Source organism: Tympanuchus pallidicinctus, unplaced genomic scaffold (genome assembly GCF_026119805.1).
Source record: "Tympanuchus pallidicinctus isolate F22 unplaced genomic scaffold, pur_lepc_1.0 scaffold4, whole genome shotgun sequence".
NCBI classification, from domain to species: domain Eukaryota; kingdom Metazoa; phylum Chordata; class Aves; order Galliformes; family Phasianidae; genus Tympanuchus; species Tympanuchus pallidicinctus.
In genome coordinates, this window is record NW_026294758.1 from 38,841,485 (window position 1) to 38,858,465 (window position 16,981).

General features: G+C 38.9%; 1 protein-coding gene across 2 annotated transcripts; it reads left to right on the forward strand.

The window, feature by feature from the left end:
* Positions 1 to 6: 6 nt before the first annotated feature.
* ZFAND5 (zinc finger AN1-type containing 5) lies at positions 7 to 15,105 on the forward strand. 2 transcript variants are annotated; one of them, XM_052701312.1, is made up of 6 exons: positions 7 to 502; positions 3,806 to 3,963; positions 4,361 to 4,475; positions 4,876 to 4,973; positions 13,064 to 13,189; positions 13,469 to 15,105. In XM_052701312.1, the coding sequence occupies exons 1-6, from the start codon at positions 144 to 146 to the stop codon at positions 13,615 to 13,617; spliced, it is 1,005 nt and encodes a 334-aa protein (XP_052557272.1). In that variant the 5' UTR covers positions 7 to 143; the 3' UTR covers positions 13,618 to 15,105. The 2 variants fall into 2 exon arrangements, with proteins under 2 accessions (XP_052557272.1, XP_052557271.1); XM_052701311.1 differs by lacking the exon at positions 7 to 502 and adding an exon at positions 1,650 to 1,828.
* Positions 15,106 to 16,981: the final 1,876 nt, after the last annotated feature.

Genomic DNA, 16,981 nt, shown 5'->3' on the forward strand with positions numbered 1-16,981 from the left:
TCCACCCGCCGGAGGGCCGGACTCCGCGCGCAGCGGCACCACGCGCCCAACGCACGCGTCGGACGCACAAAGCCCAACGCAGGCGCCCTGCCGCTCTCCTGCCCGCCGCTCTCTTCGATCCGCTCTTTCTCGCAGGAGTACGCATGCCTCAACAGCGTGAGGCGGAGTCGAGAGGGAGAAGGAGGGTGAGGGGAAGAGGGAGGAGCCGGAGTCGGAGCCGGGGCCGAGGCGAGGGAGTGGGCTCCGCCTCCTCTCCTTCTTCCTCCTCCTCCTCCTCCTCGCCGATCCGCGACTCCTGCCTGCCGCTGCTCTCCACCGTCCCCGCGTACAGCGTGCGGCTCGCCTCCCGCCGGCGCCGCCGCTGCCACGACGGCCGCAGAAACAAAGGAGGAGGGAAGCGGCGGCGGCTCTACGCCTCGCAGTCCCCGGACCTTCGCTATCTCGGCGGCGACCCGCAGCCCTCTCCGACACCCGACGCCCAGCTTCCGGCCGCCGGCACCAGGTTGGTGGGCGCGGAGAGGGCGGCAGGGCCGGCTCCGAGGGCGTCTCGCCGGGGCCTGGGAGGCTCGGGCCCGCCCGCGGCGGCACAATGGGGGGCGCGGGGCCGGCGGCGTCCGGACCGTGACTCAGGGCTTTGCGTGCGGCTCGGTCAAGGGCCCGCCCCCCGGGGTTGTCATCCGGGCCTGACGGCCTCCGGGGCTCCTGTGCGCCGGTACCCACGGGGCGGGGGCAGAGCGGGCAGGGGGAGCGTGGCGCACTCCGGGCACTTGGCAGCGCCGGCCTCTTTGTCTGGCGCCGCGCTGGGCCCGCGCCGTGCTCCTCCGCGGCGCCGCGCTGCCAAGACTTGGTTTTGTCTTTGTAAACGGCGGTCCCTCAGGCGGCGGGGTAGGTAGGCCGGCGGGCCCCAGGTTTTGCGATCGGTTTGAAGCCTATCTCTTTGGGTCGCTTTCCGGTCTCTAACGTTAAAATTCGAACCGACGAAGCGCGGTGTCGGGACTCGCAGCGGGACCTCAGAGCTGGGCCGAGCCTCCCCGCCTCGCTGCCCGGCCCTGAGGGACTGCCCAGGGCAACGCTTCCGTGCTGCGAGGGCGCGGGGTGAAGTGGTGGCATCCCTCGGGCCAAGGCTTTACCCCTTCCGGGAGGCAGAACGAATTTTATTTTTGCTCCCCGCAAAAGGGAGGCGATCCGGCCGTTGTAGCCTCCTGCCCCGGGAGGTCGGGGGCCTTACAGTGAGCTGTGAGGCCCGTTGTAACACCCGCCGTGTCTGGGGCTGAAAATGGCTGTTGGGGATGACGAGCCGGTGATGCTGCACTTCCCTGATTGAATTTCGGTCTTCTCGCTCTCTCTTCCTTTAGAAAGGAAGCCGCGGTCCTGTTAATCAGATTTCATATCTTGCTCTCGCTGTGGGTGTATGCGCGGCTGCCTCGGCCTTGTGGGCTGTACGGAGCTGTCAGCCCTTGGAGATATAAATAGAAGCTGATTTCAGAGGCCCCTATTGACGGGGTTTTGTGTATGAGCCTGCAGCTCAGCCTGTCACATTGCAGCCTTGTGACAGGCGGAAGCTAATGCGCTCACCCATGTGACCCGTGCTTCTGAGAAATATTGAGGAAAGCAGTACACATGTGATGGCATTGGGAGCTGGCTTTTTAAAGGAGGGAAGCTATATCTGTAGGAACACTTCAGCTAGCTGCTGACATTCATAGGTGTTCCACTAGGGAGGAATTGGAGAAGTGTGTAATTTGTCTGGTCTGAAGACCTTGTTTCAGCCATTGCTGGTTCAGAACCTGATACAGCAAAACCTAGCGTACTAGATAGTGGATTCCGCTTGGTAAGTTTTTTTATAACTGTTCACCTGTGTGTGCGATAAATAAAAATAAATGGTTAGACCTGGATCTTCTTCAGAAGCATGAAAAACACCATTTCTGAAGGGCTGGACAACAGCCCATCTTTTCTGTTAGGGATGTACATTTGAAATAATGGAAGGAGCTGCAGACCAAGCAGTTGTCAAGGCTTGCTGTTTGTAGTATTTTAAAAACAGTGTTAGCACCTGAAGCTGGATGCTTTAGGTGGTAAAATATGATTCACAATATGAATCAGATTCACAGCTTGAATCTAATCTGAACTGGAACGTATTAGTTGAGATTGATGGTGGCAGCATATTTGATAGTGTTTTAAGCTTACCTACTTAACAAGAGGGCAGAAATGGGCTCTTTGTTTTTCTCTAAGTGTAAACCTAGAATGTAGATGAGAGGTTTTAGATTTGCGTAGTTTAGTCATGGTTTAAGCTGACTTCCGTGTCTGACGTGTAAGGCTGTAGAAATGCAGTGTTGTTGAGTGTTTTATCGAAGTGGAAATGACTGCGTGTACCAATGCAGCTCTATTTATAGCTGGGGAAAAAATCAGGTTCCATAATCACCTGCAGGAAAAAAATAAAAAAAAAAAAAAAAAATCTCCTGTTTCTGCATTATTTTTCTCTTAGAAACTTAGTTGAATTGGACAAAGGCTACTGTCAGTTGCAATTACTAAGCTATTGAAATCTGACTTTACAGTAATTGCTGTGTAGCATTTAATTAATTATAAAAAGTGTTATTCTGTGCAGCATAATAAATGTGCTTTCAGCATTCTTGAGTTCTCACAAGTATCAGCTGTGAAATATCTCTTTTTTTGACTTTCCCTGAGTAGGAAGGCTGTCATCTAAAGAAGATATGCAAATGTCTTCAGGATTTAGAAACACTATACTTGGCATGTGGAGATCAGTGCAATATGCTTACATGTCCTCAATTTGTATTACATTGCTTGATTTCAGTGCTCAAGTTTTGTTGCCCTTGCAAATTAAAGGCTTTGTTTCTGTATCGGTTTTTCTGCTCACCTTACTTTGCTGAGATTCACCAGCAGTAAAGGGGGAATATTGTTATTTGTAACTACTGCTGTTTGCCTTACGGACTTAGGCATTGTCTGTTGGAGGGTTTGGAAGTCTTGATATAACTTTATTAATACAAATAATTTAAATGACTCTTTTGAGAAATGTCAGCAGCATGATGGGATGTACCTGGGAAAGCAAAGTCAGGTCTAATCCTATTTCAGAAATATTGTTTAGATTCTGTTGAAGAGACTGTTGTGCACTTGTTGTTGCCAGTTAATACTCAGTATCAACTTTCATACACAGCCTGAGGAGTATTTGAGGCCTTGTTTTGGAAACTTCTTCTAAAGATACGAATACAGGTTTTAACTGGCTGTTGCCAATACTTCAGGGATCTTACTGTTGTTTTTTTTTTTTGTTGTTGTTGTTGTTGTTTTTTAACAAATGGACTGTGGAAGTTAATCCTGCTAGTAATAGAATAAATGTCAAAATGTTGCAAAATCAACATTATTGAAAAAGCGGAGTGATTCTGAATGGAATTTGGTAAAATAAGCTGTTAATTGCCAAAATGGTATAGCAGATACAAGGTTGATTTTGCTTATTCTGCATATCCATGCTAATGCTCAGAGGTTGATAACGAAGGGCTTTTTGCCATGAATTGAATTTGGTCATAACCTGTACACGCAGCTCAGTGTTTGACAAGCATGCTACTTCTCAGTATCATCAGCATGATAACTTTTTTTCTTGTCTTAAGGATATGTAATGATGTTACTTAACAATACAACTGCAGTATTGAATGGCTCATTAATATCCATGAATCTCTTTTTAAGAATGCTGATATCATTTTATGGGAGCAGGGTGAGCAGACGTGCTTTAATTCTGTAACCCTGTAATTGATTTTGGTGACATGTCTGCTCCTAATGCAGTTCTTGCTTTTATTTACAGCATCGAGATGACTCAGGAGACAAACCAGACCCCAGGGCCTATGCTTTGTAGTACAGGATGTGGATTTTATGGAAATCCTAGGACAAACGGGATGTGTTCTGTTTGCTACAAAGAACATCTTCAACGGCAGCAGAACAGTGGCAGAATCAGTCCAATGGGTAAGAGTTTACAATATCCCTGTTTTCTTGGTTTTATTTTATTTTGAATTAAAACATAAAACTGATGAAGAGGAATCCCATAACATGTTTTGGGAGAACTTCTGAATGTTGTATACTGAAATCAAATTTCAAAGAGTATACTTATTCAAAACGCAGTAAAAATAGGAATGTGTTTCTGTGCAATATGTTGTGATCCACCCTTAATTTTCTTCTCCACTTATTTCTAGTGTCAGTATATTCTTACATGATATTACAGTTGTTAGTAATATAGTCTGTCTTTTAAGTAAGAGGTGTGCAGTATAATGAATAATGTATGCAAGTTCATAACTATATGCAAGAATATTTGACTAATGTATTCTACAACTTGTTTATAATGACTTAAATTCTTGTTTTGTAGGACCAGCCACTGGTTCAAACAGTCCTACCTCAGACTCTACATCTGTTCAGAGAGCAGATACTACTAGCTTAAACAACTGTGATGGTGTTTCTGGCAGCACATCTGAAAAATCGAGGTAAGATGAAAGTATTATTTTGAGTTTCAGATGAGCTGTGAGTATGTAGCAAGTTAATGGTTGGCAGTAAATTTGACCCACTTCACTCAATTTCTTAGGAGCAGAAGGCACACCTGACAGTGCTTTTCTTTATAAATCTTTGTAAATGACTAGTGATTAAAATGTTTGGTGTTGTACTTCTGCATTTGCAGTTTATCTGGAGAAGTATTTGCTCCGGATTTGACTATTTTCTACTATGGGGAACTAAAATAGAATCAAAAAATATTTTGAAGATAGTAGAAGCAGGAGTTAGGGACGAGCATCAGGACTAGTTAAACAAGTAGAATATTGATGGGTTTGGACATTTTTATTATGTACTTAAAACTGATGTAAAATTACATGTTTCACTGTACATGAACAGAAATGTGCCTGTTGCCGCTTTGCCTGTAACGCAGCAAATGACAGAAATGAGCATTTCAAGAGAGGAAAAAGTAACACCGAAAACAGAGACTGAGCCAGGTATGTTTGCGGCGTAACACTGGTTGTGCTGGTGACTTAACCAAAGTTGACAGAGGAGGCATCTCCCATTGTGGTGCTGGTCTTCAGGAATTGTTAAGAAAGTTAATGATGTGTTTTAAATAGTTTAAATAGCAGTACAACTTCTGCTGACTGATGGCTTATTGGGTTTAAAAAATGGAGTTCTTACAAATTCTTTTCTACAAAGAAATGAAAGTGGAGAAAGGACTTAAAAATGCTGACAAAAATAATTACAGGTTCTTTAAATAAGAAATCAGTTGAGATTTAAATAAGAAATTGTTGATTCTTTAAATAAGAAATATTGAGAAATCAGTAGATATATATAATTATATCAGTAGATATAATTAAAGAATTGTTCTATGGATGTAGGATACTTAAAGCTGGGAATTAATTAATTAATTAATTAGTTTAGATGTTTTGTTCTTGCACTGGAAGGTTGTAGCTGTAGTGATTAAACTTAAAAGTGCAAACTGCTTGGAGGGAGGCAGGAAAGGGACTGCAACTGAGTGGTTGAATTCATTTATTAATCTACTTAAATGAATATCTTAATGTATTCATTCTGTGCGTATATGTATCTCCATTTTTTAATGTAACAATTATGAAGTATTCTTAAAACAGAAGCTGATAATTGGTAACTTTAAACTGAAGATAAAATTAATGTTTTTCATTTATGAAGTTAGGTATAAAATACAAAAGACGCTACTCAGCACGGGATAAAAGTGGTTTTTAACTAGTTCTGGTTTTGCTCTAACAACTGATATTTAATTGCTCATTTTTTCTACAGAGGGTTTTACCGTTTGCAACTAGTCTTGATGAGCTGAGATTCCGTAACAAGAGCTAAAGTCCATTTCAAAAGTGTATTTCTTCTGGTTCTGTTCAGAGCAGATTTCTTTACTAATACTATTATAACTAATGTCATCAGAAGAGTATTTCCTTACATAGCTTAAAAGCTCAACTGTGATATTTATGAACCTGTAGAACTTTTAAGATTTCCTGCCTGAAATGGTGTCAAGCAAGCCGAAGAAATGCATAAAATGGTAGCAATGGTGAAGTACTAAGTGAATTTACTCTTACTGAAACTGCCAATAGTAGCCTGTCATTTTGTTGTGTGTAACAGACAACCTTCAATTTCAGACCCAATACCTGTTTTTTTCCTTAACAAGTGAGCTATATGATAGCTGTCACCTGCTTCTCTTGATTAGAAAAGGGGGGAGGGTGGGAATCCAATAGCAGCTCAAGATACTGTCCTATTTTTGTAAGTAATCTTGCTGGTTGAAAGCAGTGACAGTTGTTGCAAGTTGATGTACTGCCACAGCACTTGAATGTTTCTGGGGAAACTTCTGGAACAAAACTGCCTCCCTTAGTATGTCTTGCAGCCTTTCAGAGCTGTAAGAAGATTATTATAAAGATAGAAAGAGACATTGTAAAAAGTTGGGTATTATTATTTTAAACTGAAAAAGAGTAGGTTGAGATTAGACATTAGGAAGAATTCTTCAATTTGAGTGAGGTAAGGTACTGGCACAGGCTGTCTAGGGAGGATGTGCATGTCTCATGCCTTGTAGGCATTCAGGGCCAGCTTGGATGGGCCCTGGGCAGCCTGAATTGGCAGCCCTGCCCTTGGTATAATTGTTGGGAATGGTGGGCTTTGGAGTCTCCTTCAACCCTTTCTGTATGTTTATGATACCCATAAGACGTTCTATCTCGCATGTGAGAAAATATGCCGTAGGCTTCAGAATCCCTGTTGAGTCTGGACTGGTTGCATTTTTCTTCTCTTCCTTTTTCCAGTGACATTCAGTGTGTGATGTTCTCTCCTCCTGAAGTGGAGGTGACAGAGCAATGCACAATAATTCATAACAACAAAGCTGTCTATCAGTTGTAACTCTCTAAGATAATACCACAGTCTTGAAGTCTAGTTCTGAGCACAGTCTGACCCTAGAAATTGAACTTACGACTGTTATACAGGTAGTAGTATAGAGCATGAACAGCATGACCTTTAAGTACATCTCTCCTTTTAACATCATCACTGACATAAAGTTGCATTCTTTTCTGCCAGAACTTCATTAGGAAGAGAAATTTTCAGTGTTTCCTTTGCAAGCCAGAAAGCCATAAATAATTACATCTGGCAATTGATATAATTTTTAACAATGTGTAGTTTAAATTAAGAAGCTGTTGAGGTTGGGAACGGTAAAACTTTACAGGCTTATCTTGCTTTATTTTTATTTTTATTTTCTCCCCAGGTTGAGGTTGCAAACTGGATTCTCATTCAGACAAATCAAGTTTTCAAGTAGTCATATCTTAATAGTTGAAGGAAGAAATGTGTGTCGGATGTAACTGACCCAGTTGGTTGTAATTGACATGTCTAGCACACTGTATTTTCTTCTGACCTGTAATTTTGTAGTTCAGCTATATTATTTCATATTTGAACAGTGGCATATGTTATCTAGTTCCCTATATGATGAACTACTCACAAGTCAGAAATCTAAAGGCCTCTGTGTCTAAACTCCGCTAAGTGGGCTCTATTTACATAATATTATAAGCTTTTGAGCTGCTTTTACACTTACTATTATTAAGAAATGAATTATAGTACAGAATTTACCCAAAGCATTCTAGAAATTATTCACAGCTATTTGTTTTTTTCATTTTGTTTTTTTCCTTTTGTAGATTACAGGAATTCAATGCCAAACCTAGTTTGACTTCTTTCCCTTTTTTTTTTTTTTTTTATACTATCAGAGCAATATACAGGAATTCAGCAAGTTGGTAAGGTGTAGTATAGCCCTTCCTTATGAAACCTGTTTTGTTCTAGCAGGCATGCAAGTAAAAAAATGCTAGTGAAAGATACCTACAAAAGAGAAAAATGAGTTGGCATATTAGGCATTTAAAAAAATGTTTTGAAAACATATATTTAAACATCATGTTATTTCAAGTTACTGTATGTTTCTAGCACTTCTTGTGGTTTTGTCTGTCTTTCCATGGTTCAATTATGAGTCTCCTGTGAAGTGTCTGTTACCAGACATGATTGGTATCAGCATGCATGTTAGTGACTTAGATTTGCTTTGTTTTTAATGCATTAGTAACTTTAGTAATTAATTTAGCAATTAATTAGTAATTTTAGAGTGCAGGGTATGATGCCATAGCTGAGGAGTAGTATGGTATGTAATGAAAGTGAATACGAAATTGAAATGTCTGTGTTCTCATGTAACGTATTTTAAAAATACTCAGATAACTGCTAAACTGTGGCCTAATTCCATCCATACTGCAGGTTGTTTCTTTTTTTTTTTTTTTTTTTTTTTGGAAGTAATATTTAATAAGCTTCAGAAGGCAGTGGGAAATGGTGTTTGACTCACTTGTCTACTGACTCTACAAAGCCAATATGATTTTTTAATGTTATCTTGCATCCAGGTTCAGACCATGTTATGAGAGTTGCTCTAACTTAATTGTAGATGTTGTCAGTGTGTGTTGCTGGTAATAGTGCAAGATGCTAAACAGATTGCTTATGAAATATGGTAGGCTTGAGATTATAACTGGTACTTCTTGGATTTTGATGCTGTAATAATTGCTTTGTTAATTCTGATTTGGCTTTGCATGTTATAATATTTAACCATGTTGTAACGATAGACAGTTTGTTTGTAGTCATTATTAAAGTCAGCTGATACAACTTTTTGCATTCAAAATAGTTTATCTTCATGTTACCTGTGTCTACTGTAATATCTGTAGATAGCCCTGCTTTATATAATTCTGAAATTGGATTGGTTTGAAGTCTTGGAAAATAGAACTGAAGGTCCAACCAGTGGTCCTGTGCTTATTGCTGATAGAATGCTGTTTTAACTTCTTCCCTGAAATGTTTATGGTAGATCATGTCTTCATGGTGACCAAATTAAACTGTATTTGTGAGATGTGTAAACCAGGATGTCTTTACATTAATAAAATATTTAAAATATTTTATATGCTTGTTAGTTGGGCATATGGGAAGTAAGTTACATGCTGCAGAATATATTCATTCTTTTGCCTGTGGAATTAGAAGTGAAGTTTATTTTTCAGCCTTTTCATTTTTGGCTCCTAGATTGCCATAGCAGTTCAGGTTTCTGAAAAATAAAGCATTTACTTCGAAGAAGCTTGACAAATCCTAACAAGGACTGTTCATCTTTTCAAATTTCAATTTTATATACTGGTCTGTTGTATTTAAAACAAAATAAGAGGATTTGGTGATCTGCAGTTTCTGCTCTGGTACTGCAGATGTTTAGTCTGCTGTCTTTCTGATTACTCCAGACTTTACCTCTATTCTTATTTGTTTTGGTTTTGCTAGTTTTGTGTTGGCCAACGGAATTGGTTTCATGAAGTCAAGTTAAGACGCTTGTATTTTTATGTTTTCAAGACTGACTTTGCTCTTCCAGCATCTAGGGTTATCTACTATACTAGGGTTATCTACTTCCAGCATCTACGTAAGGTTATCTACTTAGTAATCTTATGACAGTTGTGCAGTTCAAGCTGCTGGAATCCTGTGCCATGGTTAATTTATACATAATCAGAAAATAAGTTTCTAGTTGGTGTTAGTTGAGAGGCCTTTTTCTGGTTACTTTTAGTATAGGGAGGATCGAGGAAAAATAGATTTGTTTTTCAACTGAAAATCATCAAATAACTTTTTGTGTGAAAAATCTGAAAAATAACCATAGTAGGCATCCTTTTCTGCAGCAACTATGTTTGCATAAGCAAACCTACTGTCCATTTTGAAAATGCAGTTGTCATAGTGTTGTTTTTGAAAAAGTCACTAAGGTTTAATAGCTTGGTCAGGTAAGAGCTTTGTTCTCTTTAGGATCTGTCCATGTTTGGTTGAGTAGCTGTCATGCTGTGGTGTGTGGCTGACTTCATTCGTCAGCAGCATCAGTGTTCCCACATGCCTTTTGTGAAGATGTGTCTTATCTTCAGATTATACATGAAAGAAGCTTTCCCAGAGTTATGATGCAATACCGGCATTGGTGGGCTTTTTTGGATACCTCTAATACTGAGATTTATGTTACTCTTTATTACCCTAGCAGATGTGTGGTAGACTTCTCTGTGCGTGATGGTAATGCAGCTTGTTACAGCTACAGATAACTTTGGTCTGAAATGATTAATAAGGTTCACCCAATTCTGAACATCTGTTATTCCTAAGTTTTTTCAGCCTTGTAACAGAACAATTGGTTTGATAAAATTCAAGTGGAGTAAACCTAATCAGTTAGCTTTTGGAGCCAAAGCTTGGTAAGGGAAATGATCACAGTGATGAAGATGGCTTTGTGCCAGCAGGAACTCAGCTAAAATGATAAAAACATCTTTTAGTAGTATGAAGCTTAATTCATCCAAACAGGGATATTGTTACTGAGGAAGCTGATCTGCAGGTAAAAGTAACCATGTTTTTTTTTTTGTACTCGCAGTTCTTGTCCAGTGATTTAATCCCTGATCGTATTGCAATTATTTGAAGCACTAATTATTTTTGGATAAATAATACTAGAGCACTTGCCTGATGGGTGATAGGAAGAGTCCTTCTTTTCTGAGGGAAAGTACTTACTTTTAAAGAAATAAACTGTATGTTTCAATTTGAATTCAAGGAGCTCTGCCCCATCTTACTTATTAAGTCTTTACTGCCTTTTCTCTGTATATTCTACTCTTCCTTCTTTACTGAACGCATTTTAGTTGTGCAGGAAAGATACTGTTCAGCAGCTTATTTGGGAAATGGGCCTCTGCTGTTTCTTAGGACTATTTTCTTCACTTCCTGGTTCCTGTGCTGCTATGTGTGGCTGTGAACACTTGGTGCAGGTTCCTTGAGCACAAGAGAAAGAGTACCTGCAGTAATTGTAATGTTCTCACTGAGATGGATTTGTTCTCATTTGCTTCCATGTGAGCATGTTAGGCAGTGATAAAGGTTGTTGTTTTTTATTTTCCTTGCTTTAATCTTAGTGCATGGTGTGAGTGACTTCAATTATTTAGGTCATTCTTGATTTGCCCCTTCTTTTATCCATTTTCTCTTGCATCTGACTGAAACAGCATGTGGCCTGTGAGGGCTCATACTGTGAATTCCTTCTCATGCAGATGAAGCTTCCCTCTGGCTAGTTGTACAGCAAATTGCAGCGTGCAGAAATATTTTTGGTTCCTCTTTTTTTCCTGTCATGGCTTACACTTATGATTGCATTTTTAAACAAATTAACAGCATAACAAATCTAAAAGGAGCTTGATTTCATCTTTTGGATGCTGCTTGTTTGTTTGGTTGGTTTTTTTTAATGCTGTAACTGGGGCTTGATAGCACCCAGGAGTTGTATGCTGTTTGTCATATCAATGTCCTTTAACTTGTTTTGGTCAGAAGCTCTTACATGGATTGACTGATACCAATTACTGCTTTCTTTGGAATTGAAAAATAAGCTCAAAGCATCATAACTGGAGCTCTAGAAAATGTTGATAAATCACAAATACAAAGAAGTTTTCTCAAAAAACAGTAACAGTTACTCCAAAAAGTGCTGACAACAGTAATGATTGTAATGCAAGTCCTATAACATTTTGTTACTCTTGTGGACTAAGCAACAGACCAAACACTTCACAGTTTTTTTAGAAAAAGATCTCTACCAGACAAGAAATATAGTAAAGGGCTTTTGTAATTTATTAGGACTATTAAACAAATGTTCAAGAAAATATTAGCAGCTATTGTCTTACTGTATAAAATTTTGGAGGTTTGAATGGTGAATACTTCTTGTTACTTCTGAGAATTAGAACTTGTCACTTCTAAATCTTTCTTAGACTCCGGTCAGGAATTCAAGGCCTGTCTTCCACAGTGAATCGTGAGGCTTCCAAGGTGTTGGGGATAATAGTGATCTTTTATTTTTCATAACACATACAAACATGATAATATAAATGAAATTAAATAACAATTTAAAGATAGGAAAATAGCATAACTCTCTCTTTGTGCCTGAAAAATCTAAATTCTCACGGGAAGTAAAAAAATCTGAACTCAAACCCTATTTGTATATTTGCATAAATTTCATTACAAATATGTTTTTAAGGCTTACGTACTTTGCTTATTCTGTAATGTATTTTGTAGTTTGCTCCTTGTATTTTAAAATAATTTGAATCATCAAACAGCTGGGAGTTCTCAGGAGAACGGTGCTAGGAATAGGGTCCATTGATTATATGTGTCAGAGATAGCATTAAAATATATATCCTGAGCTATCTTCCATGAGAGTTGTATATAAATTAAGGGGATATTAAAGCAACAACAAAAATACCCTTTAATTTGATGAGAATAATTTTTTACAAGAAAATAAACAGATTCATGCAAGTTCTGTGAATGACATTTTTTTGGTAACGAGTAAAATGTCACTGACTTATTTTTCACTTGCTTCTGTCATGAACAGACTTCAATTTTTGCTACACCTGCTTGCACTTTAAAGCCAGATATAGCTTAAGAATACAGATACTTATTGTGAAAAATCCATACTTCATTCTTCAAATTACTGAATAATAAGATTCTTTTGTGTGATGTATTTTATAGCAGTGTTCTGGATCTGTCCCCAAATCAGTAGTTTGCTGTGAGCTGTCTTGGTGAATTGTTTTAGGTTTTGGTTCTCTTGATTTCAGAGGTATATAGTGGCACAATAGCCAGTACTATGACAGTGACGTATTACTGACAAACTCATTTTTATCCAAAGTATGTTCCAGTTGATTACGTTCTCTGTAGGTGTCATCTCTGGTCAACTACACTTTGCATGTGATAATATTTTTACTATTTTAAAAGAAATTTTACTTGATTGTGTGGTTGTTCTTAGTATTGAGAGTACGTGCAACTTTGAGTGAACATTAAATATAGCTTAGATTTTCTGACTAGTAGAACTGTAGAGAAAATATGACCCAAAAGGGGAACTTGCAGTGGACTTAAAAATCTTTGTGATTTACTTTTTTCATAGTCTAGTCTGCAGTACTTCATACAGTCTATTTAGAGTCTTAATAGTGGAAAGTAATCTTTCAGAAATGTATGCTTGCTACTGTATAGTTAGATATGGTCATGAAAAGTAAGAAATTGTAACCTTTCTATTCTTTGCTTGCTTTAACAGTTGTTACTCAACCAACCCCATCAGTTTCTCAGCCTAGTACTTCACAAAATGAAGAGAAAGCTTCTGAACTTCCCAAACCAAAGAAAAACAGATGTTTCATGTGCAGAAAGAAGGTTGGCCTTACAGGTAGGAGAACACTTAGATGCTGAACGGATCTATATTATTATAGTTGCCTCTTAAAAGATTTAACTTAACAGTGAAGTTGATCACGAAATCCTAATTACTTACAAATGACGTGTTTTGGAAACGTATTTTCCTTTTTTTTTTTTTTTTTTTTTTTTTTGCTAGGCTGTTGTAAGTCAGAGGAGTCAAACATATATGATTTTCTTCTATAGCAACTAAGCCATTAACTTACAGCTTTCTTACAAAGCTTTCTAATGATGCTGTATATTTTTCTTTGGACAGGATTTGACTGCCGCTGTGGAAACTTATTTTGTGGACTTCACCGTTATTCTGACAAGCATAACTGCCCCTATGACTACAAAGCAGAAGCTGCAGCAAAAATAAGGAAAGAGAATCCCGTGGTAGTGGCTGAAAAAATCCAGAGAATATAAATGGAACTGCTTATGAAAAGACTGACTTTTTGGTTTTGTTTATAATATATCCTAGGAAAACATTGAAGAGCAGGTGCATGGCCATTTTCCTTTGATGTTCTCCAAAGTTGTTTTGTTTTTTAGTCTTGTTTGTCTTAATTATATTTCAGAATGTTTGGTAGTTTGTTACAGGCAGGATTGGATAGGTACAGCCCTTGAAAATATGTATGCCCTCCTTAGAATATAGCTGAATGATTAGAAACCTGCACAGGAATACACATGCACAGAGGACAGACTATTATTTCACTTGTGCCAAACAAATGTATGCCATCTGCATGTTTGCAGCAGATCTGCCTTTTGAAATGTCTGAGGTATATAATCTTTGGCTAGTGTTATGTGCCTGTTTTGGAGAAGGATACATCAAAAAGGCTGGCAGCCTACTTTTGTCATTATATATCTCATTCTGGTTTTAGTTGCAACACTCCATTGTTTTCTACCAGAATTTAAGCTATGTAGAGAGATCTGCCTTTCAGTAAGATGAGTGTTGGTGCCATATTTAAGAATGTAACTTAGCAGTTGCATTTGAAAAAGAAGACACTTGCAAGAACACTGTTTTGGAATCAATTATGTTAAGTTTAGAATCGTGAAAATTATTCATGCAAAGGAAGTGTCCTGTTAGGGTCTTACAAAACAGAACAGTCTGCAACAGAACTGTCAGCTTTTTCTTGCTTAGCAAAAACTGTTGTGTAGCACAATGTTGTAAGATTAGTTTACAAAACACGTTACATATGTTTTTAGACATACCAGAACAGCTCTATCAAGCAACATGTGTCTGAATAAGTTGCTGAAGTATTAGAGCGGTTTATCACATACTACTTACATTCAGTGTCTTCTGAGTTCACAACAATACTACCATTTTTTTTCCTAGTTTTAACGTGACGGTTGCACCACTTTGCATGGAAAACCATACCTGACATAGCTACTGTAGACTTAAGTGGTAGCTGGAACCACTCTGGAAGGGCTGCTTTATCATTTTTAATTGTACTTGGGTGTAGGACTGTAGTGTTCTTGGGTGTATTGCATGGGCTGCATTATCTACAGCATTGTAAAATAACAACTCTAGAAAAGGCAGTATACTTCACTGATGCTTGTCTGGTAATATCACTTCTGTGTTATAATGGAAGGTTTCTTTGTGATGTATGAAATTTGTGTTTTTTATATAAGCAGGTACAGTTTAGACTAGTGTTGTGATAATGCCTGTTCTCATCTGTAAATAGTTACATATGTACACAAGATACTACTTTTGAACTTCTGATTTTCTTTGCAATGTTCAGTCTTAGTTTTTATTTCACTATTAAAAAGTCTGTTTTTGCTTTAACATTGTTCAGTTATTAGATATGCAGACATGTACAGATAGTTCATATTTATGTATTGCATATAATCACACTACCCAGCAGCTATGCTTTGTTGTATTATGTAAATAATAAAAAAATGTACAGAAGGAAATAATTTCTTTTGTGATTATTCATTGGCTTTAGTTACTGCTGTAATCTAAAGGTGACCTTGTTGAGATTGGATGTAGAACTAATAATATGTTTGCTTAGATGTCCTCTTTTTGTTTAAGCCTCACTGTATCTCACTTTAATTTGGATAGACTGGCTTTTTTTTAACATGCTTCTCTCACTTCTGCAAGTCATAAACTACTTGATGGACAGATGCCAGCAAACTGGTGTGCTCAGAGAGAAAGAAGTGTTAATGATGATTTCCAAAGATTGTAAGCTCTTTTTTTTCTTTCCCTCCTACAAATTGTATTTCCAGTGGATCTGTGGTAGGTAATAGAACCACAATAATGACCATGTCAAAATCTTCAGCAGACCCAGACAGAGTTACTGTCAGGGCTGGCATCTGAATGGAGTTGTTAAATAAGCCAGATTTATCCTTCTTAGAAAGTGCAGAACACAGAGCATGTGTTTACTTGAAAGAAGTCTTCACTGATGTATATGATGTATAAAAGTTGCTTACGTTAAAACTTAAGAATGTGCCTCCTAAAAATCAGCTAACGTTAACGCTCATGGGAACTTAATGCTACAGTATATGCCATCAATATGTGAGCAGGAGCGTGTTCTGGGACTCCACTTCCTGGGAAGAATTTTACAACTTAATCAGGGAATTGCTTTAAAGCATTATTCATTTTCTACCTTCTGTAGGAAATCAAATATTTCAGATGCAGCTTTGTGTGTGTGTGTGTGTGTGTGTGTACATATATATTTAAAGCTACAAAGTACCTTATAACTGGGTGTTTGAAAACAATGTCTGTACTATCATGGTCATGTCTTGAGTATTTTAAGAAAGCTGGCCAAAGACTAGCCATGCTAGTACCACTAGGAAGTTACTCCATTAGTCTCAGCATTGCTGACTGTTTTATCATCTGAACAAAGGCTTTATGTTGGGAAGGCTTGTTGAAATAACTGATCTCAGTAGATCTGTGAATGAAAGTATGGAATGAAATGCATTGTAGGATCATGAATTATATGTAAATGTCCCACAAGTGGACTATGAACATCTACTTAAAAAGTGTAAGATCTACTGAGCTTTGTTCTGTGCTAATAACACACCATTCTGACCTGCTGGAGAAGAGCTCTGAGAAGAACCTGGGTGTTCTGGCAGCCAACAAGTTGGCCATGAGCCAGCAGTGTTGCCTTGTTGCCAACGGTATCCTGGGATGCTTGAAGAAGAGCTTGGCTAGTAGGTGAAGGGAGGTGGTGCTCCCCCTCCATTCTGCCCTGGTGGTGCCACAGTGTCTGGTTCTGGGTTCTCCTGTTCTGGAAGGACAGGGAACTGCTTGAAAGAGTCCAGCAGAGGGCCACAAAGATGATCTCAGCCCTGGGCATCTTACTTGTAAGGAAGGGCTGAGAGACCTGAGGCTGTTCCATCTAGAGAAGAGGGCTGACAGAGGATTTTATTAATACTTATATGAACTGCGGAAGACAAGCAAATGGGGTCAGGCTATTTTTCAGCAAAGTCCAGCAACAGAACAAGGAGCAACAGGCAAGGAACACAGGAAGTCCCATACAAACTTACGTAACTTCTTCACTGTCAGGGTGACAGAGACCTGGAAAAAGTGCTCTGAGAGGTGATAGAGTCTCCCTCTTGAAGAAATTCAAACCTGCCTGGATGCGTTCCTATGCAACCTACTAAAAGCTCTAAGAAAGCAGCTTCAGCAGGTGGGGTTGGACTAGTTGATCTGCAGAGATAGGTTCCAACCCTTATGATTCTGTGATTTACAGTTACTTAGGAGTTCTAATTCTGTTGAGGCACACTAAACACCCAAAGGTGGAGAAAGTTATTTTAAAAGAAACGTACTGCTAACTAACTGGTTTGTTTG